The 23164-nt window shown below is 36.3% G+C and overlaps 1 protein-coding gene across 4 annotated transcripts in view; it reads left to right on the top strand.

The window, feature by feature from the left end:
* Positions 1-23164, top strand: part of CSMD3 (CUB and Sushi multiple domains 3) — a 600129-nt gene that overhangs the window by 169477 nt on the left and 407488 nt on the right. For all 4 annotated transcript variants that reach the window (XM_061373410.1, XM_061373409.1, XM_061373412.1 and 1 more), the window contains exon 5: positions 21149-21356. In XM_061373410.1, coding sequence (XP_061229394.1) covers positions 21149-21356 — 208 coding nt within the window. The remainder of the gene's footprint in view (positions 1-21148; positions 21357-23164) is intronic.

Raw genomic sequence — 23164 nt, 5'->3', positions numbered from 1 at the left:
GTTCCTAGAACAGAAAAAAAATTAACATTTGAACTCATTGGATTAGTGCTGTGTAATGGATTTGTACTGTAAAAATATATCAATTTTTAGGATACAGTTTCCATATTTTGGATTGTCTCTTGAAGCACATGAGTTTTTTGGGGGATGTTTGGAGTCTTCTGTAGGATTCAAGCTATCTAATGATTATGCTGCTTAATAGGTTAGGTTTTATTGGTTCATCCAGTATTCTGTTACTGTTAAAATCAGTGGTTCCACGTGGTATCTGATTTTTCCTCAGAATTGTGATTCTCTTGAGAGCATGCAAAAGGGAATATTCATGTTTGTGAACAAGCTTCCTGCTGATTTTTTTTTAGTTTTGACTGACATACACTTCTGTGATTATTTAGCAAACATATTTTAAATAGTACATCAGGTACTAGGACTTCATTTAAAAGTAGAAACCTGAGATATACATACCACTAAAAAACAGCTTGAGGTAAAACACCTATATAATACAGATATGTTGAGATGGGAAGGAGAAATAACTCAAGACAACTTCTTTATCTTTGCTCAGTGCATTGACACAGTATTTGAAGAACAGATTTCTCTCTCAAGAAACCTTTTCTGCTGTACATAGTTACTGTAAAGCCTTGCTGTCTTTGCACAATTGCAGTTTCAGTTTTCTCTTTCCTGTAAAAAATACAGGTTAATCCATTTTGCAGTATCTTCTTCAGCCTGTGATAGCACACTGGTGTTTACATGGCTTTGTTTCTCCATTATGAATACTAACTTCTGCTCACCACCTAGAGTCTTAGATATATTGCTTGGTCTAAGTTTCGTATGTGCATAGAACAGCCAGACAGAAAAAAACATGTATCCTGAACTGCTAAGCATGGCACTGAATGTTAATTCAGTTTGTTTTGTGCTACTGCATATAGATTTACAACCATAATAATTTCAATTATCTTTGTATTAAATTTATTTGTCTCACATCTGCCCTGCTATTTGCAGGACTACCTGCCATTTTGAACAAGGATGCTATAATGATCTTGCTATTAGCCAAATAATTCTCTCTCAGATATAAATTCCAATACCACATATTATCTGCTTTGTGCCAGCCCTATGGAGATGGTTTAAAGCATTGGTAATTCTGTAGGCCTCCAGTCCCAGAATAAATTAATGTATAGTCTTCATGTTGACAGCTCTGGAATTGGCAGGCTTGGTTGGTAGACTCCTGCACTTCAGCCGTTTCCTGGCTAGGCTAGCACATAGAGAGTCCAATTGAGAGATTTTCTAAATGTTTCCAAATAATTACACTAAAAGCTTCCTTTTCTATTATCCCCAGTATTTCACATTTCCAGTCTTTCTAGTCTTCCTTCTTAAACCGCGTACCATCATTTGCATAACACTCTGGGAGAGCTATGCTTCACATCAAAAAGTTGCTAGTAAAAAGCTTTGCCATCAGTATTTAGATCCATTATGAAGAATAGCTTGAAACTGGAAGTCCTGGAATGTTAACAGAGTTTCTTACTGGCCAGTGTTCAGATACCTCTGTTAGATAAGAACTTTCAGTTAGGGGATCAGTATTGCGTACATTTATAGAACAGTATGTAGCAAGTGAAGGTATAAGTACAAGCATTAAAAACTAACAAAAAAAAACTCAAACAAATAAACTTCCTTGAGTTAATGCTGCTTGTCATATAACTTGTAAATTGAAGGAAGAAAATGGAATTCTGGAACAAAAATACATATTTCCTTTGAGTAGTGCTCTCCGCCCCACCCCACCGTTATCTATATATTGAAGAAGTTCTGAAGACAAACTGTTCATGTCTAAGTATAACATTTGTCATCGCTACCTCCAAACATTTCATGTTGTCAAAGTACCATTTCAGCTTTATATGAAAATCTGAAGCAAACCAAAAATAGCAAATTAAGATAAATGAACTGATTAAGTCACAGACTCTTCTAGCAGGTAGGTAAATAGTCAACATGTAATTTTTGAGGTCTTGTAACAGCCTCCCCAGAGGTTGCAAACTTTGATGCAATTTATTTTGTCACACTGTAGATTAAAAACTCAGAAAACAGTTGACAATATTTAATGTGAACAAATACTTGACAAGCAAAATAGCACTGTGCAAACCAGAGACTTTTGTGGAATTTGGAAATGAGAAGTGTGTGAAGACCGTTTTGCAGAGCTGGTTACTGAGAACAAATATGAAAGACCATCTAGAAATTAGTCTGAACTACAGGCTGCCCCAAACAAAGCAACTTGGGACAGTCCTGTCTTAAAAAATAGGCAGCAGACAACTATTTGCAAGTGTCTGAAGAGCTTGTGTGTGCTGTGTTTCAGGGCTCAGCTCCACTGACAGCAATTATAGGTTCACTGTATGTGATGGGATGTTTTTCTTACACAAAGCAAGTCTAACATTTTGTACATGCATATGTGTATATGCAGATGTTTTCTTCGACTAAATACACAAATGCATAAAAATGAGAGTATTCTCTCTGAGCTTCAATACAGAAAAAATGCTGCATTGTTTGTACATTGTCTTGAGACCAAAAGTGTTAGCTGAGTAGGTTCAGTTAGCTGAAGTAGATTTAGGATGTTCTTTACAGAGTCGTTTGGAATATTGATTTTGATTGCTTCGTATCTATGTCATTTATTATGTGCATATATATATGTATATATTTAAACTTTGTGCAAATGTAGAATTGGTGTAAGTCAACCTAAAACATTACCTTGTCCTGTGTAGGGTACTTTAATGTTATGTTGCTTTCCTTTTCTTTATAAAACTCTGGCAATCTAAGTGTACTATTAAGTGAAGAGTTGTACTTAAAAACATAAACCAAGTTGCTGTTAGGCAATTAGGGAGTCTTGCATTATTTGATCACTAGTTCCTGGAGGATTCTATCCAGCACACTGACAGGGTTTCCATGGAAACAGCAACCCTGTTAAATCCTCCAAGAAGTCCTGACTTTTCTCCAGTTCCCCCCTGCCTCTTTTTTAGATCACTTGTTTTGTGCATAAGTGTTTCATTTAAAATGGTGCTATAAATGGAATAATTTCATTCCCTCATTAAAAGGAATATACTGCTTTCCATGATAAGCTCTGATGTTCCACCCTTGTGCTGCTGTCCTAATTTTAGGCAGTTTTACATTAGGGGGAATACGGCTATTCATTTACAGAAGGTGAAGGAAGAAAAGTGACCAAGACTGTCATACTTATTTTTTCTATTGGCTTAAAACCCCCACAAAACATAAGGGAAATAAATACAAGGTCACTTCCATGCCATGTGGCTTATATTGGCTTATTAAGTTGTCTACTCCATCTCCAAATTTACATATTTCTTAAAGAGAACTAACACCTAGAGTGTGGGTTTTGTTTTTTTTTCTTGGATTGAAATGTTTTCATTTAAGCATTTCTGCTTGGGTCTGAACTGTGTTCATAAGCAATTAAGATGTTTAATGGAAACTGCAGAGGAAGCATACTTGAAATACTGTTTAGCTGAGAAAACATTTTAATGAAAGATTCATTCAACAGGGTAGCAGCAAATATATTGTTAAATCTGTGTTTGTAATGGAAATGAAGCTGTATTATCTTAGTAGGAGAAGTATCACATTCTTTTATGGGATTTATGAAAAGTGTTTAAGGAAGTCTACTTTTTTTTTTTTTTAATGACTTTTTGCATTTCTCAAATGTGTCTTTCTTCTCATATGTCATGGCTTAACCTGAGCTGGCAGATAAGCACCACACAGATGCTTACTCGCTCCCCACCCTGATGAGATGGGGGACACAACTGGAAGGCTGGAAGTGAGAAAACCCTCTCTTTTGTGATTTGAGATAAAGGCAGTTTAATAGGTAAAGGAGAAGCTAAGCACGAAAGCAAAGCAAAACAAGGAATTCATTTATCACTTCCCATGGGCAGGCAGGTGTTGAGCAAACTCCAGGAAAGCCAGGCTCCATCATGTGTACTGGTTACTTAGGGAGACAAAGCACCATTGCTCTGAATGTGTTCCCCTTCCTTTTTCTTCCTCCAGCATTACATGCTGAGCATAGTGCCATATGGTACGTGATATCCCTTGGGTCAGCTGGCATCAGCTATCACAGCTGTGTCCCCTCCCTTCTTGTGCACCCCTAGCGTACAGACTGGTGGGGTGGGGTGAGGAGCAGAGAAGGCCTTGACTTTGTGTAAGCTCTGCTCAGCAGTGACTAAAACATCCCTGTGTTATAAAAACTGTTCTCAGCACAAAGCCAAAACATAGCCCATCCTAGCTACTGTGAAGAAAATTAACTATCTCAGACAAAATCAGCAGATCATCATAATTAATATTTATATTATGTGACTGATTCACACAAACACCGCTTCATTTCATGACAATTCTCAAAATGTTTATGAGTTATGAAGGCTGTTCAATGACAAAAGATTTAAATAGCTTCCTGTAGCATTAAGTGAAGCTACAAACCACAGTGGTGTTTAGCTGAATTTGGAATAGGCAGGATTTGAGGAATTCCTTCAACTTCAGCATAGAAGGTTACGTGTACATTAGTTGTCTAGACTACATTTAGGGCCACAAGGGAGAATAAAATATTGATGGTCTGTCTAATGTCTAATCATAGAATTATGAAATCACATAGTTTGGAAGACAGCCTCTGGAGGCCTCTAGTCCAACCTTCTGCTTAAAGCAAGATTGCTCAGTGTCCTGTCTAGTTGAGTTCAAATCTTATACCACCTTTCCCTCAACCCTCCCTTCTTCGCAGACTTAACTATAATCTTAATTTTCTCAAATGAGACATGGTGCACCTTAAAAGAGCCTATTTCTCATAAATCATTATGAAAAGAGCCTAAAGTGACTAGCTCAAATTTAGAAGTCTACTGTATATGTATATCAAAAGTTAGGTGAGATGTCCCATCCCATATGTTAAGTGGATTCTGTAGATGCAAAAAGAAAGAAACTGCTGGAAAAATCCATCTCAAAGTAACAGACTATGAATAAGGATAAGCATGAGAGAAGACAGTGATAGTAGGCAAAGAGTTTCTGAGAAATGGAAGGCACAATATTGACACTATTAAGGGAAAATACCCAAAACTCTCTTGCTCTCTACAACTCTCTATCTGAAAGGAGGTTGTAATGAGCTGGAGGTTGGCTTCTTCTCCCAAGTAAGAAGCAACAGGACAAGAGGTAATGTCCTCAAGCTGTGCCAGGGAGGGTTTAGGTTGGATATTGTGAAAAATTTCTTCACCAAGAGTGTGATCAGGCATTGGAAGAGTCTTCCCAAGGAAAGAGGTAGAATCACTGTCCCTGGAAGTATTAAAAAACCATGTGTATACTGCCCTAAGTGACATGGTTTAGTGGTGGTCTTGGCAGTCCTGGGGTGACAGTTGAACTTGATGATCTTAAAGGTGTTTTCCAACCTAGCTGATTCTATGATTCTATAAATCAATGGTGGGACAGAAGATAAAAGAATATGTAAAAATGTATAATGATTATAGGGTATAAATAAAAAGACCGAAAGTAGAAAGTCAGAGCTGGGGCACTGATGAGGGAATGGAGAAGGTATACAAGAAAATATAAATATATAAAATTGGAAGCAATCTTTATTTTTTCCAGATCAACAGCTACTTGTATATTTCCTTGCATGTATATGAATCTGTTTTGAGAAAAAAACAAGCTGTTGAGTATGAACTGTATACATATACATTTTCTTTTCTCTTGTCTCCCTGCCAAACATATGATTATATTGAGAAGCTGCTGTTTTGCATTCTCTATAACCCTTGTAGTGTGTTCTGCCAAAAAAAAAAAAAAAAGCTATGTTCCCTTTTGCTGAATTCAGTTAAAGATTTCCAGTGTAGCAAGAAGAAAAACGTGAAAATTATCCACAAACTGACTGAATGGGAAGCAATCCAAGTGCATTAGAGAGGCATGTAAGGATTTGTTGATTAAAGCATACTATGTTCATAAAAAGAAAAGAAAAAAATGCAGCAAGATAATGAATCTGCTGCATTTTTAATGAACAAATAGTATAGAATCACAGAATAGTTAGGGTTGGAAAGGACCTTAAGGTCATCAAGTTCTAACCCCCCTGCCATGGGCAGGGACACCTCGCTCTAAACCATATCACCCAAGGCCTCATCCAACCTGGCCTTGAACGCTGCCAGGGATGGAATGTCTAACAAGAATATTGCACACTTTCTTAAAAAATATTTATAAATACAAAAATACTGAGTATATTATTTATTATATATAAATATATTTTTCTAAAATAAAAAAGTCTATCAATACTGTAATAGAATAATTTTCTGTTTGTATCCATGGTCTTGTAATATTGTTTCTGAGGTAATTTAGTTCACTCACATTTTTGAAAAGGTATGCCATAGGCTGAAAACTGCACTTTTGATTTTTCACAAGTTAACTAATATTTTAAAGGCATAACTTTTAAATCTTAATTTTTAATCATTTCTGCAGAAGCATATCAAATTCCTGTATCAGAGAATGAGGTAGGAAGATAATAGAACATGGTTCTAAAATAGTACTCAGACTCATTTAGTTAAGGTTATTGTAGACTGAGAGAAATATAACCACTTAGAGAAGCAATTTAGGTTTAGAATATGAGAAAAAAAAGTAATAAATGGAAGATTTTTCAACAGTTAAAATACAAAGTATTAAAATTACTTAGTTCTATTCACACACCTCTAGTATTTCAAAGCCAAGCAAACCAAAAAGCAAGGTAAAAAATGCTTGTTTTCTGTGGTGCAGCTTGGTTGTAGTACAAAAGCAATAGAAATATTAAGCTGTAGAATGTACAAATCTTTGCTCTCTAGTGTTATTCCTTCTGTGGATTTTCATTGCCTAATATGATTGTATTCACACTCCTGTATTTTCTGCAATGAGAGGAGCAATTTATCTCTATCCAGCTGCCCATTTTCATGAAAATCTTAAATGAAAGAAATATTTATCAAAATGTGTCATTACTGCAAGTTTGATTAAAGTTAGGCTGTAGATTCAAAATCTGCTGGAGTGGGAAGAAGCCAAGCTGAAATTAATACTGTTTGTATAGTCAATTCATCAATGAGTTTCAACAATTCAGTCCCAGGTTTCTTTTTCATTTTCCTATACAAGTAGTCATATGTGCTGTGTTCTGCTAAGTGCAGTGTTTAATTAATCTGACAATAATTTATGTTGCTATTGAATTATTTAACTTTCAGGTAGTCTGCACTGTAGTGTAAGGAATGTTTTTTTCTTTGATTTTAACTGGCATCATTTTGAAAATAGCACTGTATTATTACATTGTGTGTGTTAAGAATTGTCACTAAATACAAATATTCTGGCAGTCAATGAATTGTATTACCTTTATTTGTTCCTTATTGTTTTTCTTTGCTGTCCTGCACTGAAGATGTCCATACACATAACAAGTTTGTGTTGTGTCAATTAATTTTAGAATTAATCTTTTAAAAATCTCTGATAGGAAATTTAGTATGCTGACCTAGTGGTGTTTTCCCCATGTACCTCTAAATACCTTTATGAAGTAAAACATTTGCTTTAATAAATCCTGTGTAATGTCATCTGTCCAGGTGGAATTGCAAAATCTATCCATAAGTACACATCCCATCCCACCATCTTCATAAGCAGTATGATACAGCAAGTATTGGATAAGGATTGTTGCAACTGAATATATAACTATTTCTACTTGTATGTATCAGGGAGTTAGTCTATTATCATGGAGTATTTAGAAAACTTACAAATGAAGCCAGTTTTAAACTTTAAAACTGAATTTTACTAAATACACATATTAACCACACATTTTGTGCCAGCAGTTAGTTCTTACCTATCATTAGTTAGTATCATTTAAACAAAACTATTGAGTCAGAAAGCATATCCTTTCTGTTCTTCAAAATGTGTGACTTCAAAACATTAATTTATAGTGACTTGTGCTTGTTTTATTTTGCAACTTCTTTTACTTGGATGCCTCCTGTGTGCAGCTACAATCATCTCTGTCCCTTTGGGGATGACATTGCTTACATACTTTTCCAAAATGCCTGTGTCCTGTGTCTCTTTATAACATCTGAACATCACCAGAATGTTTACAATGTGCTGTTACTTTGGTTATACTTTTTCAATGCACTTGTATTTGGGTTCAAGGCATTAATGATACCTTGATTTATGCACTTTATACATATCATAGATCTCTCTTTTAGCTACCAGAATGGGAGGGGAAAAAAAAAAAAAAAAAAGAAAAAAAATGAAAAATGAAAAAAAAAAAAGGAATTCTAGCTCTTTCACTGACTTCCCATCTGGCTTGAGGTTAGTGATACTGAGATGAGATGTCTGTATTCATTCCCCTTTGAAATTTATTTTCATCCAGACACTTAAAGAGCATGAGTGCTTTGTATTCTGTTTTTTTTTTTATATAAGTAATATTGAATAAATATTGAATAAATAATATGAATAAAAGTATTCAGCTTTTTCAGTACCTCAGAAAGGTTTTAAATTTATTAAGAAAAAGGATACTTCTTAAGGATTTGTAAAGCGGAGTAGTTTATAGTGTCTTGTATTTTGAACCATTGTATCCTTTCAAGAGCAGAAGTAATTTATGTCTTCAAACTAAAACCAGTGTGAGCTGGAAGTACAAAACTCCTTATCCACTGTACTGTGTTCAGCTGGCAAGGAGTTAACGTTCTTCATAGCAGCCCCTATGGCATCTATTTTAGATCTGTGACCAAATCAGTGTGGATAGTACACCAGTGTTTTAGCTATTCCTGAGCAGTGCTTGCAAAGCATAAAGGCATTCTTCTCTGTTTCTCACTGTCCCCATGTCCCCCAGCAATCAATCTGGGGGTGAACCAGGGGAGAAGACCCCAGCTAACCCAAGAGCTATTCCATGCCATCAGCCAGCTGAGCAAGAAAAATGCAGGGAGAGAGTAGAGTTTTTTTCAAAGTAGCTGTTGCTCAAGGTCTGTCATCAGGGACTTCAGAGTTCTACTTCTGAGATTGATACTTCCCTATATACTGGCTCTTCAACCCAACTCTCTTTCAGTCTGGGAAATGCCTGCAACAGCTGTACTCATGCAGTCACAAAGAAAGTGCTGTGACACTTCATATCAATAGAAGTATTACATCTTTATTTGAGAACATCATTGGAAAGATGTATGTTAGTATTTATTTATGATTAGCTTAGTTCTGCTATCATTGCTTTTTCCATGAGGTTATTATTTCATGTTTTGACATATATTTAAGTCCTGGTAATCAAAATATGATAATTACTAGTACTGAAAACAAGCTAATGAAAATAAAACATAAGCATTTCAACCATGATCCAGTTACTTTCTAAGTTTGAAGTAAAGTAGCAAAATGGACACCAAGCTGGGATTTTAGGTTTACTCTTGCACATGCACTATAACTTTCCAGGAAAATTTCTATATTGATTTTGGGCACATATTTTTAATGATTTGGATTCCTATCATAAATCAGAATGCCTCTGAAGATGCCTTTACTACTTGTTGAGTAAATGATGTGTGAAATAAGAAGGATGTATGTTGTAGCCTTAATGGCTCTAAAGGAACATCTCTTAAAATACCCATTACATATATTTTTCTGATTATGATGAAGGGACAAAATGTACAGATATAAAGAACTTTGTGTGTGTGTGTGTTCAATTTGTCACAATTTGTCATTAGAGGGGAAAGGAATACTGAAAAATGTGATTTGCCAGAGCTCAATCTTTTAAGCAGAACAATGGAGGGATGGATGTGTCAGGGTAAAGCTTTTATCTTACACTGATATACACCAAGATCACCACCCCAGAGAGGATGTCAGTTAAGCCCAGGAAAGACAATGCCTGTTGCAACTGCTTTCCGTGCTGGTGCTTTTATGTTGGGGCTCAGCTTCAACACAGAACAGTTCCACTGTGGGCATTTTGCTTTTGTATGATTTTTTACGTCTGTGTTCAAATACTGCCATCAGATCTCTCCTACAGGCAAGGGTCTCTATAGTGAATCACATCAGTCCACAATGACCCACAGTATACATCATTCCACCAGTGTCTAGTATTGCTCTCCTGACAGCTGTTGATCTCTGACCAGTTCCAACACTCAATTCTTGTTTACACTGTCCTGTTTGCCATGGCTCACCACAGTCTGAAATGTACTCAGCTCTTGCACTAGGTGAGAGCATAATATTCCCCTGTCACAGAACTGGAGAAATACACAGTGGCTGAGGATAGAAGGTCCTTCAGGGATATAATTTAGTCCAAGTCCCCTGTTCAAAGCAAGGGCACCTGGAGTGCAGTGCTCAGGAGGACCATGTCATGTTGGGTTTTGGGTATCTGCAAAGATAGAGATCCCATAGCCTCCCTGGACAACCTGTTCCTATTCTGAATGTAATGTAGAAAATTAGTAAGAGTTGATTGCATGGTGGTTTACATAAAGATTCAAGTGGTCCCATTCCACAATTTCTATACCAAAGATAAAAATGATTGAGGGTATACTTATTGCAATCCTTTCTCCACTGGATGGTATAAAAAATAGTAAGTTAATTTAGACAATACAGATTTCTCCTTTTTTTTTTTTTGTTGTTGTTGTTACTGTTTTTTCCTATATCTCAGCTATCATAGAAATAAGAGAACTTATTTGGAGACCTAAAGAGATTATCAAATCCAAGACACCTCTCAAATCTGAATTTAAAGGCACATATATTTTCTTAGGGTCTTTTTAATTTCACTGTTGAAAATCTCCGAGGATGGAGGTTCCACAGGCTCTCCAGGACATCTGATATCACAATGAACTTATCAAATGGCAATTTTTTTACATCTCTGATGTCTAAATGGAATATCCAAATTTACATTTTGTGACCATTGTCTCTTTGTCTTTTTGCTGTCCACCCTGGAAAAAAGTCTGACTCCATCTTTTCCATAGCCTGTTTTCAGGTAGTCAAAGATTGGGTGCTCTATCCAAATAAGTCAAAAGCATTGAAAACTTTTAAACTGTATTTTCTTTCCTATATATTTAAACTTACTTTTCCAGACAACACAATTCTTATGAATGAGATTTAAATTGAAAAAAGGGGGTTTTTTTCCTTTCCTTTTTTTTTTTTTTCAAGTATAATAAATATCCTTTACAGCAGTATCTCATAGGTCCAATCACTTCTTTAAAGACATATTGTTAAACTGGAAGTAAGGATGAAGTGGATGCATTCCTCATATATAAAGCCCAGAACTTATTGATAGTAAAATGAAAATCTCTATAGTTTAAACATTATTAGCCTGGATCTTGAGCGCTCTGCTCTTCAGCAACTTAAACAGTAAATATCAGGCTGGAGAACTATGAAATCTGTATTAATATATTAACTTAACACTGCAGGACTATTAAGTTTTCACAAAACAATTGGGAACAGTTTGATCAGCAAGAAATCTTTTAATTTCTTCTGTTGTGCTTACACAAGGAAAGCCTGTCCAAACATTTTCATTTAAATTACCTTGATTTGTTTGTAAGCAATAAACACATCAATTCCACCCCTAAGTTTTTATATGTGAGAAAAAGATGTATTTCATTCTCTTGCTGGAAAGCTGCAGGGAAGGACCAGTTGGCTGATGTACTGACTGTCTATGCAGTTTGTAAAACTCAGATTTTAAATTCCAAATAAACCAAGGGTGATTATAAATAGACAATTCACATCCTCAAATCCTTCACTTTGCACTTGTATGCTCAGTATAGATGTAAAATTTATACAGATTTGACAGCCAGCAGAAAAAACCACAGAGCTGTAGCAGAACAGCTGGTACTGCTGGAGTCCTGCAATAGATGTTCACTGGCCCTCTCCAAGTAAGGTGAATAGGGAACAAAAGGAGTTTTGTAGTTTGTGCTAAAGAGGGAAAATCTCATTGCCTGTGGAGCATTATGGGCTGTGCAGAAAGTTACAAAGCTGGCGTGTATATAAGATCACTGAATGAAACAGTGACCAAGGGTCACACTGGAAATTTGTGAAAGTTGCTGATGTATACACCAGCAAATTCAAACTTGTGGAACATTAAGCTCAGAATGTGTTATGAAGTGCTTCTCAATGCTGTGCTCTGTAAAAACGATATAAGTGTATAAACATACAGACCTATAAAGGGGAACATAATAAGCATAAGACATTTGTGTAGTGGTAATATTTAAGTCAAGATAATTCTAAGCCTCATTCAAAAAAAAAAAAAAATCAGTAACTCATGTAGTTGTTATAGACATATCTTAAAGCATTTATAATGAGCACTTATTGAAAATAGAAAAACCCCTCTCTGAATAGTGAACAGTAGAGCTGCTATTCAAATGAGATTTTATATTTATGTTTTATTTAGACCGAAGATCTGATAAACTTTCAGAAGCAACAAAAAGAGACAAGGTTCCTGTGAAAGGAACTGCCTTCTGATTCAGAAATGTTTGCATAACTTAGGCACACACTCTCTTAGCTGTAACTTCATTTTAACAGACTGTAATGCTTGCTTTCTCAAGCCAAGTTCCTGCCTGGAGAATTCATTTCCTTTGAATATGAAGGAAGTTGATTAAAAATCGTATTTAGAAAACAGTGGTAGAATTTTGTAACAAAACTTTGTATTTTCTGTCAGAATTGAGAATTCAGCTAAAGGGTTGGGCTGTTAGAATAATACCAGAAATTAAGTGCATAATTTGTTTCCATTTCTGTTATATTTTATTGCATCAAATAATCATGAGCTGCTTCAGAGGCATGTAAGAAGCAATACCTTTCATTTAGACACATCTGAAAATACTTGAATTATGCTTCACTTTTCACATTATTTTATGCATGTAAATGGTTAGTTTATTCTTAATGCATGCTAAATATAGGGTGATAGAGAACGACATTTTTCAGGGTCCCTGTTTTCTTCACTTGCCCATCAAATAGCTTAAGAGTGAGAATCCAATATTTAAGGCAGCAGTTAAGCCTCAAAGACCTATATGTAGATAGTTAGAGTTTATGTAGACACGTGTAAACAAGCACATTTTGCTATGCAGAAACAGGTGAAGCAGTTTTTCATTCCACTAATGCAATCCCTAGGTAGTGTTACCTGTTTACCTATTTTAAATTCTTTTGAGAAGCACTAGAGTTTCTCAAAGAATTGATGGCTTTCAAATATAAAGATCTTTCATGATCTTCAGCTGAAAACTAGTTATTAGAAAAGACATGCCCAGTAGGCTAGGGATATTAAGGATAACAGGAAGGGATTCTACAGGTACATAGCAAATAAAAAACAGACTAGGGAAAATGTAGGCCCCCTCAGGAAGCTCTCGGGAGAACTGGCTACACAGGATATGGATAAGGCTGATGTTCTGAATGACTTCTTTGCCTCGGTCTTCACTGGCAAAGGCTCTGACGGCACCACCCAGGTCTTGGAAGGCAGACACAGGGACTGTGAGAGTGAAGACCTTGGGCCTACCGTAGGAGAGGAGCTGGTTCGAGACCATCTTAAGAATCTGAAGGTGCAAAGTCCATGGGTCCTGATGAAATCCATCCGAGGGTATTGAAGGAGCTGGCAAATGAAGTTGCTAAGCCGCTGGCCATCATATTTGAGAAATCATGGCAGTCAGGTGAAGTTCCCGACGACTGGAAAAAGGGGAAATATAACCCGCATTTTCAGGAAGGGGAAAATGGATGATCCGGGGAATTACAAACCAGTCAGTCTCACCCCTGTGCCTGGCAAAATCTAGGAGCAAATTCTACTGGAAGGCATACTAAGGCACATGAAAAACAACAAGGTGCTTGGTGATAGGCAGCATGGCTTCACGAAGGGCAAATCCTGCCTGACCAATTTGGTGGCCTTCTATGATGGGGCTACAGAACTGATGGACAGTGGTAGAGCAGTTGATGTCATCCACTTGGACTTGTGCAAAGCATTCAACGCTGTCCCACACGACATCCTTCTCTAAATTGGAGAGACATCAATTTGATAGATGAACCACTTGGTGGATAAAGAACTGGCTGGATGGCCGCATGCAAAGAGTTGTGGTCAATGGCTCAATGTCTGGCTGGAGACCTGTAACGAGTGATGTCCCTCAGGAATTGGCATTGGGACCATTCTTGTTTAACATCTTCATTGCTGACATAGACAATGGGATTGAGCATGCCCTCAGCAAGTTTACCAATGACACCAAGCTGTGCGGTTCAGCTGATATGCTGGAGGGAAGGAATGCCATCCAGAGGGAACTTGACATGCTTGTGAGGTGGACTGATGCCAGCCTCATGAAGTTTAACCATGAGAAGTGCAAGATCCTCTACCTGGGTAGAGCAATCCCAGACACAGCTGCAGGCTGAGCAAAGAAGAGATTCAGAGCAGCCTTGTGGAGAAGGACGTGGGGGTGCTGGTTGATGAGAAAATGAACATGAGTCGGCAATGTGTGCTTGCAGCCCAGAAAGCCAGCCGTATCCTGGGCTGCATCAAAAGGAGTGTGACCAGCAGGTCAAAGGAGGTGATCCTGCCCCTTTACTCTGCTCTTGTGAGACCTTACCTGGAGTACTGCGTGCAGTTCTGGTGTCCTCAACATAAAAGGGGCATGGAACTGTTGGAACAAGTCCAGAGAAGGGCCAGGAGGGTGATCAGGGGACTGACGCACCTCTCGTATGAAGATAGGCTGAGAAAGTTGGGGCTGTTCAGCCTGAAGAAGAGAAGGCTGCATGGAGACCTCATAGCAGCCTTCCAGTATCTGAAGGGGGCCTATAGGGATGCTGGGGATGGACTCTTCATTAGGGACTGCAGTGATAGGACAAGGGGTAATGGGCTAAAACTTAAACAGAGGAAGTTTAGATTGGATATAAGGAGGAAATTCTTTCCTGTTAGGGTGGTGAGGCACTGGAATATGTTGCCCAGGGAGATTGTGAATGCTCCATCCCTGGTGGTGTTCAAGACCAGATTTTATGAGGCCTTGGGTGATATGGTTTAGAGCAAGGTGTCCCTGCCCATGGCAAGGGAGTTGGAGTCTGATGATCTTAAGGTCCTTTCCAACCCTAACTATTCTATGATTCTATTAATATGTATATTTAAGAGCAATAATTAATATGACCGTAAAATCCTTAAGAGGGTGTCACAAAGTGCTGATTTTGTTAGATTGCTGAGCTAATTTATCTGAAATAATAGTCTAAACTTTGAAAGACAATGGTGTGTCTGGGGTTATACCTGAACTGCACTGCGAAAAGCATGTCATGTGTCATGACTATCATAGTGTCTGTATAGCTAATAACAAGATATAAAGAGATTACTGCATCTCCTCTCAGCTTTTCTTGATGGGATTCTTTAACAGTGGCTCGGCTTGCTTTTATTTGCTATTTAAAACATCGTTATTTAAACCTAGAAAGTTGCTATACTCTCTTTTAATTAGCATTATTATCACGAATAGATAACAAAGGTCTGCGATGAGTTGAGTTATGCACTTAAGTTTAGCTGTTTGGTACACTATAAATATCTAGATAGATAAGATGACATGATACGTTGTGTTCCAGATAAAGATTGATCTGCCATGCGATCTCATTGAATTCTCATTGAAATCCATGAATTTGCATGGTCTGTAAATCACTGATAGCATTGCCTGTCTTTGATCATCTGTCTTGAAAATTACAGTTCAATACTTATATAACGTTATTGTGAATAACATTGACTACAGGAATAAGCAGAAAACTAAATTTAATCAAGACTAATTAGAGAAATAATTTCCAAAATATATTATGAAAAAGGATCAGTGAAGAATAAACCAGGATGATGGTTAGAAAAAAGAAATATGAAATTTTATTCATTTTCACCAGAAAATACTTAAATATGTACTCACTTCACATTATTTTTTTACAGGTATTTAGCTGTCATTAAAAAAACACATGAAAAAAGCCAAGTGTATCTATACACAAAAGTAAAGTCTATGCCCACAAAAAGAAAAAGAAAACCAAAATAACCTACCAACACAAACCCTCAAAACCTTTGTACTTTCGTACTCTTGTAATCATCACTTTTATCATAATATCACTGATGCTTACTCTTCATAAGAGCCCTTATGCATATTCAAATATAAATCTGAATTTGAATTCATAATACCTTGTAAAGCTTTTCTAAGCCAAGTCCCCAGTTGTATATCACTGAAAAATCTTCCCCTTTCAGCATATGGTTAAGATCAGAGAAAAATGACATCTTGGCATTATGTATATTTTTTGTATTTATGCCTTCATATCACATTTGCAAGTTTGTAAGTTAGACAAATTTTCACAGTACATGACAAATTTAATTTGAATATATGGAGTAGGAATTTCAAAAATATTTTTTATAAAAATGTCACCAAGGTTAATTGTTTGCAATTTCATATAATATCAGATTTTATCAATTCTTAAGTATTGTCTTCTCATCATTCCTGTGAATGTTTTCCTCCATATTTGGTAAATGGAAATTAAAAGAATACATGACTCTGTAAATATCTTTCAAGGTATTTATATGCTTAATTGCTGTTTAGCTTTTACATTCTGATTGCAGTGACCATAGTGTTTGGCACTCAAGCATCTTTGAGGACTCTTACCTCCCTGATTTGAGAGAGGTAGATCAGAACGTTGTGGAAAGACCAGTGAAAGAGAGATTCTCAGGGCTCTGTAAGGAAATTGCTGCAAATATTATCTCTCCCCACTTTCTGCCTTGTTCACATGTCATTATTGGGCATATGCATTGATAAAGATGGGCCACTGTTAGTCTTTATAAATGTTCTCCCTCCAGCTGTTCTTCTGTTCGTAATGTTTATAGCTGACATCTAAGCAATTATGCTGTTTCAGTGTGATAGAAATGGAGGTGCTAAAAGTAGATTGCACATTTTCATTTGTCTTATGCATTATGAAGTCAGTAGTAACACTACTGTCAACTTTAGTGTTTGACAATTTACCTGAAGATCAGTTATTTTTTCCAGTGGCTTCACAACTTAAGGCACCAGACATTTTCAAGGGGATTAGTGTTTGTTCGCCTTGTCCCATATGTAAGCTTTTACCTATGAGACGTGACTGCAAGACTGGAACCAAATAAATCCCAAGCAAATGATACTGTAGGTGGAGGAATATAGGAACACATTACAGCAATTTTGTTATTTATCAAGCTAATGCTTTCATTACAGAGCCTAAGATGTTATCTAGTGTGCTGTTGGTTATATTTACAGCACTTAAATGTTGTTAGTAATGATTTTTTTTGTAGCAAATTTGCTACATGAATCAGAACAGAATACAGGATGATTTGTCTGGGCCATTTTGCTTATGGTAGCAAAATGACATTTTGGCAAAAATCTCTAAACAGATGTGGCTCAGAATAGCAGACATGCTCATTGACACAGCTTGTGTTTTTAAACATTTTATTCCTTTAAGTACTGGTAGCATAAAGCAACATTTTCAATGAGCAGTTTTTTTACTACTGCTAGGAACTAGGATAATTTTCTCTATAATTCATCTGGGAAAAGAAAAGAAATAGTTCTGTAGAACTGTATTTTACAAAAGCACTTCTATTTTTTAAGTAAGAAAGCTATTCCAAAGTCTTTAGTCATGCATGATAGTCCTAGTTTTCTGCTTTTAACTTGTTACAAGAGCTGAAAAGCTATTTCACATGCTACCGTTTGTCTTTCCAGTTTGCATAAGTTTCAGTAATTTAGCTATGAAAATTTTCCTATAAGACATTTTATAAATCAATACTTGATAAAACACAGCAAATATATAAAAATCAAGATACAGATGCTTCAAAATCGTTGAGCCAGTGTGTTACCCATTGCTTTAATGGATATTTTACTTCTGTGATTAACAATTAAAAATTATTCTACTGATTGATTTTAACACATGAAACAAAACTTCATTATTAACTTTTTTTAATATGTATTTATTCCTTTCACAGTGAAGAACCTGAACCTGTGATGTGATGAAGTGCCTTATTTCTGTTGTATGTAGTGGCTATAGGTAGCCACTACAAGATCTGGATTGGTAAAATCTGGACTTGTGCAAAGTGTTCAACACTGTCCCACACGACATCCTTGTCTCTACATTGGAGAGACATCAATTTGATAGGTGGACCACTCGGTGTATAAAGAGCTAGCTGGATGGCCTCACACAAAGAGTTGTGGTCAATGGCTCCATGTTCAGTTGGAGACCAGCAACAAGTGGTGTCCCTCAGGCATCAGTGTTGGGATCATTCTTGTTCATCATCTTTGTTGGTGACATGGACAGTGGGATTGAGAGTGCCCTCAGCAAGTTTGCCGATGACACCAAGCTGTGTGGTTTGGTTGGTACGCTGGAGGGAAGGAATGCCACCCAGAGGGACCTTGACATGCTTGTGAGGTGGGCTGATGCCAACCTTATGAAGTTTAACCATGCCAAGTGCAAGGTTCTACACCTGAGTTGGAGCAATGCCAGGCACAGCTACAGGCTTGGCAAAGAAGAGATTCAGAACTGTAGAGAAGGACTTTGGGGGGTGTTTGTTGATGAGAAAATGAACATGAGTCGGCAGTGTGTGCTCGCATCCCAGAAAGCCAACCGTATCCTGGGCTGCATCAAAAGGACCGTGACCAGCAGGTCGAAGGAGGTGATCCTGCCCTACTAATCTGCTCTCGTGAGACCTCACGTGGAGTACTGGGTGCAGTTCTGATGTCCTCATCATAAAAAAAGAAATGGAACTGTTGGAACAATTTCAGAGGAGGGCCACGAGGATGGTTAGGGGACTGGAGCACCTTCTGTATGAAGATCAGCTGAGAAAGTTGGGGCTGTTCAGCCTGGAGAAGAGAAGGCTGCGTGGAGACATCGTAGCAGCCTTCCAGTATCTGAAAGGGGCCTATAAGGTTGCTGGGGATGGACTCTTCATTAGGGACTGTAGTGATAGGACAAGGGGTAATGGCTTCAAACATAAACAGGGGAAGTTTAGATTAGATATAAGGAAGACATTCTTTACTGTAAGGGTGGTGAGGCACTGGAATATGTTGCCCAGGGAGATTGCGAATGCTCCATCCCTGGTGATGTTCAAGGCCAGGTTGGACAGAGCCTTGGGTGATATGGTTTAGCTTGAGGTGTTCCTGCCCATTGCAGGGGGGGTGGAACTTGATGATCTTAAGGTCCTTTCCAACCCTAACTCTTCTATGATTCTATGATTCTAAATACAATATGTGTTTTTACTTTATTTTTTTCTATCTGGTCAGATAATAATTTAGCAGATTTTTTTAAGAGACAAAACCTGGTATTTAAAACTCTACATTTACGGTAATTAAGAGGTTTCTTGCAGTCATTAACATTTTCCTTTCCATGAGCAGTAAGATATTATTTGTGGCAGAATTATTTAAAGCTTTTGTTCTGTGATGTTCTATCTTTTTTTTTTTTTAACCTTGTTATTAATTTTTTCAGCAATATTGGCTGGATTTTTAGGCTTTAGGGAAAGTTTTATTCATAGTAGCACTCTAATTAAGCAGAAACAAGAATTGCTTTTCAGGTATGTTTGAAATATATATATGACAAAACAAACAAGTAATGTGGTACATTATTTCCATCTAGTAACATGGTATTTTCATGTAAGTTATCTGAAAGGTATTTCCATTTCTGAAAGTAATAGCCATACATTCATAGTCAATTGTATTAGATAACAGAGAAAATATTGATGAGATCTTCAAAACGAATTTTTTAATTAGATAGAAGATACATATCAGTCATTTGAGAATTATTTGCTCATAGAACAAGTTCTGTTACTGTTAGCACTGATTTTGTAAATCTCCAATATTTGCCTAGTTTATTCAGCATAAAATTGTATGTTAGAAAATAGAGCATGGTTGTGTCAGTCAAATACGCTCTGACCAAGTTCTTCTATATATGCCACATGTGGAAGACATCATGTTTAATATCAAATTTACATATTTAAAGATAATTTGTAACACAGGACTTCTAATTTAGCAGAGTGATACAAAATATATTGCATAATAACACGTATGTTACACTTAGCAAGCTACACATCAGATGCAATATACAGTTTTATCACAATACCGACGTGATTTCAATTGCAGGTATCTAAAATATGCTCATAAGCACAACCCTAGGCATCTCCAGTTGCTGAAAGGAATACATGGGTTGAAGCTAGCTGAAGCCCATTGCTCTCTGAAGTTATTTTTTTAATTGTCTTGTTTTTCTACTCTGTGTTGGGCTGTGCCAGATACTCTCTCCCTCCATTCTAGTCTGGCTCAGGAAGACATTCACATTCTTAATGAACTCTGGGAGAAACATTTCCACCACCAGTTAATCCACTCAGCTATTGATAGCTGTTTTATTTAAAACAAAGGCCACCCTCTGGTCCTCTGTTTTGAGAGAAAAGTCACCGTCTTTGCAACGGCTGTGCTCAGTCATATACTGTGTTATTCTTACCCATCTCTTCTGAGCCTTCTTCCATTTTAGAGATTTACTGGTGTATTCATAACAAATAAATCACTGGTTGTGATAATTGATATTGTAATTGATATGAATTGATAATATAATCAAATAACTTCATAACTATTCACATAGCTTGAAAAATTTATTCCTGTGGTAAACTTGACATACTTAATCTATTAAAACTTACACCCACTATAATGACTCTGAGTAAACATCTTAATTGTGAAAGTGTCTTGTATCTGACATTTGGTACATCACCTATGAACATCTTTGGTTTTAAAACTGATCAGTTGTTTGAAAACTGGAAAAAGATGATTGGAGAAAAATCTTAAATATCACTAGATATTCACTAAACTATGATAATAAGATGGGTAGAATTCTCACGCTTCTTTTCTCAGTATAGTGTGACTGACTGCTTCATGTCATGCATCAGACTGCATATGACAGGGTTTAAGCTCAACTTGTTTTATGAAAACGGTTTTGTTTAAAGCAGAAGACCAAATAATTTTTTTGCTTGCTGTTGTGAATGAAACAATGCTAATCAAAATAATGGTAGATCTCAAAATACTTCCTGGCACTAGTATAATTTTTAAATAATTAAAATCTGAAGCAATTACTTATTAATTCTTTAACTTTGCAGCAGCACTCCGAGTCTAACATGTTAAAAAACTTCAAGCAATTTTCCACCTAACTGGTAATAAACTTCTGTTCCCAACAAGAAAGTATACATTCCCAAGGGGTGATTTTTAATGACATTTATGATATTTTTAATTTTTTTTTTTAACAGCTGAGGATGCATGTGGAGGAACTATGAGAGGATCCAGTGGTATCATCTCAAGCCCCAACTTTCCTAATGAATATCATAATAACGCGGATTGCACATGGACAGTTGTAGCAGAGCCTGGTGATACTATCTCGCTCATATTTACAGATTTCCAAATGGAAGAAAAATATGATTATTTGGAAATAGAAGGTTCTGAACCACCTACAATATGGTAAGTCAACTACTGGAATTTTAATGCTTTAAAAGAAAAGGGATGATGAAATGTAGAAGGATAGCTTCTGTGACTTTTCCTTTTATCAGTAGATAAGTCTTGCTGAAAAAAAACCCAAAGAAAAACAGTAATGGTTGCTACTATGACATAAATGTTGATATTCTTCTAATTGCAGCTGTAAAATAATTTTTAATTTATTTTACAATGTAACATCAATATGAAAGGCGCTGTAGACTCATTCACCTTCTTGTCTGTAGGTCTAACAGTCCAACCATTCTAGTATTTATATTTAGAAGCAGAATGGATGGACTGTTGTATTGGTAAGGATAGGTGGAGCCTTCAGGGAATTACATAATATCAGAATGTTAATGGCATGGAGTCCTATCGGCACAGAGCTGTGCATTGTGGCATTGGTCACACCTGTTCACAGATTATCTCTGGAGGAGTTTCTGTATACACTGTATATGTGGTCTTACTAAATAATGTGTTAGTGCAGCTGGTGTTACAGCTAGAAATTTCCATCCTCATCTGTGATATACAACACCCTGAACTAAGTGGCCACAGCACTTTTTGGGTTTGTTTTTATTCCAAATATGCTGCCTTTAGAGAGTATTTCTGTTTGTTTGTGTGTGTGTATGTCTGTGTGTGTATGCTTGCTGACGTAGCAGTAGTAGCAATATTTTTGCTAGAATGGCTTCTGCAGTTCTTGATCTCTGTGTAGATGCATTGTGTAAAACAAATAGAAGGAATAAAATAGTAAGAAATGTCTTTCAAAATCAAATTCAGTTAAGTGAAAAAATAAATTATACATTCTGTGGTTTTCTGGACAGGTGGTTTTATAAGCTCATGCCACTCAAGAAACGTGTGAATATGACAAATCTGTGTTTGTTATGTTGGCTTAAATACACTATTGGTTCACAAAAGAGGATGTATACAAAACCAGCAATAATTGTGATGCTCTCCAGTAAAATCTTAAGCTCTTAATTGTTTCATAAAGCATTAGAAGGTCTGGCACAATCGTAATTTGATCAACAGGTGATTCAACAGGTGATTCAACAGGTGGTTGGCTAGCCATATTAGTCAGTAGAGTCTTGTTTTCTTATTATCAGTGCAAGAAAACATTACATAGCATAGCCCAAATAAACATAGCTTTTTTTTTTTTAATAAGCAAATAGCTAAAAATTAGACAATTACATTGTTTTGAAAGCATCAGTCTTGGTTTCTACAGGTGATGCTTATAAGTAATGTTCCATATACTTCAGGGTATACATTATATCTCAGCTTTAGCAAATAGCATTTCATACTTTGGGTTCATTCATGCTGCCACATACATAACTAATTACCTGTGTTAGAATATTACTTAATTACCATTGAGTTTTTCAAGCTGCTAAACTGAAATCTTTTGAACTAGCTGTCAGCTAAGGCAATTTTTAAACAATAATTTATAATAATTATTAGTGAGGTAACATTAATGACATATATACAATATGAATCACTTGAACAGCTAAACTTACATTTGATTATTCTTGAATGAGTTTTATGTATTCAATCATGAACTTCAAATAGTGATTTAAGGATTTTTCTGCAAAAAGCTTTGGCTATATTTAAATGATATAATAAGATTATATAGGGAAATTCTCATCTGTTTACAAAACATAAAAATTACAATAGGAATTTTATAATTGCTCATTTATAGAAGCTGATTGAGAGCATATTCTTTTTTTAGCTTGTTATTTATAGTCCCTAAATTAGACTTATGTATTCAATTATGCAAAAGTATCACTGATGTGTTAGGAAAAATAGCTTTG

This window comes from Neopsephotus bourkii, unplaced genomic scaffold, assembly GCF_033783945.1.
Source record: "Neopsephotus bourkii isolate Nb327-2 ecotype Australia unplaced genomic scaffold, CSIRO-AGI_Nbou_v1 NB_1630, whole genome shotgun sequence".
Taxonomy (NCBI): Eukaryota; Metazoa; Chordata; class Aves; order Psittaciformes; family Psittacidae; genus Neopsephotus; species Neopsephotus bourkii.
This window is presented reverse-complemented; position numbering and strand designations above follow the sequence as displayed.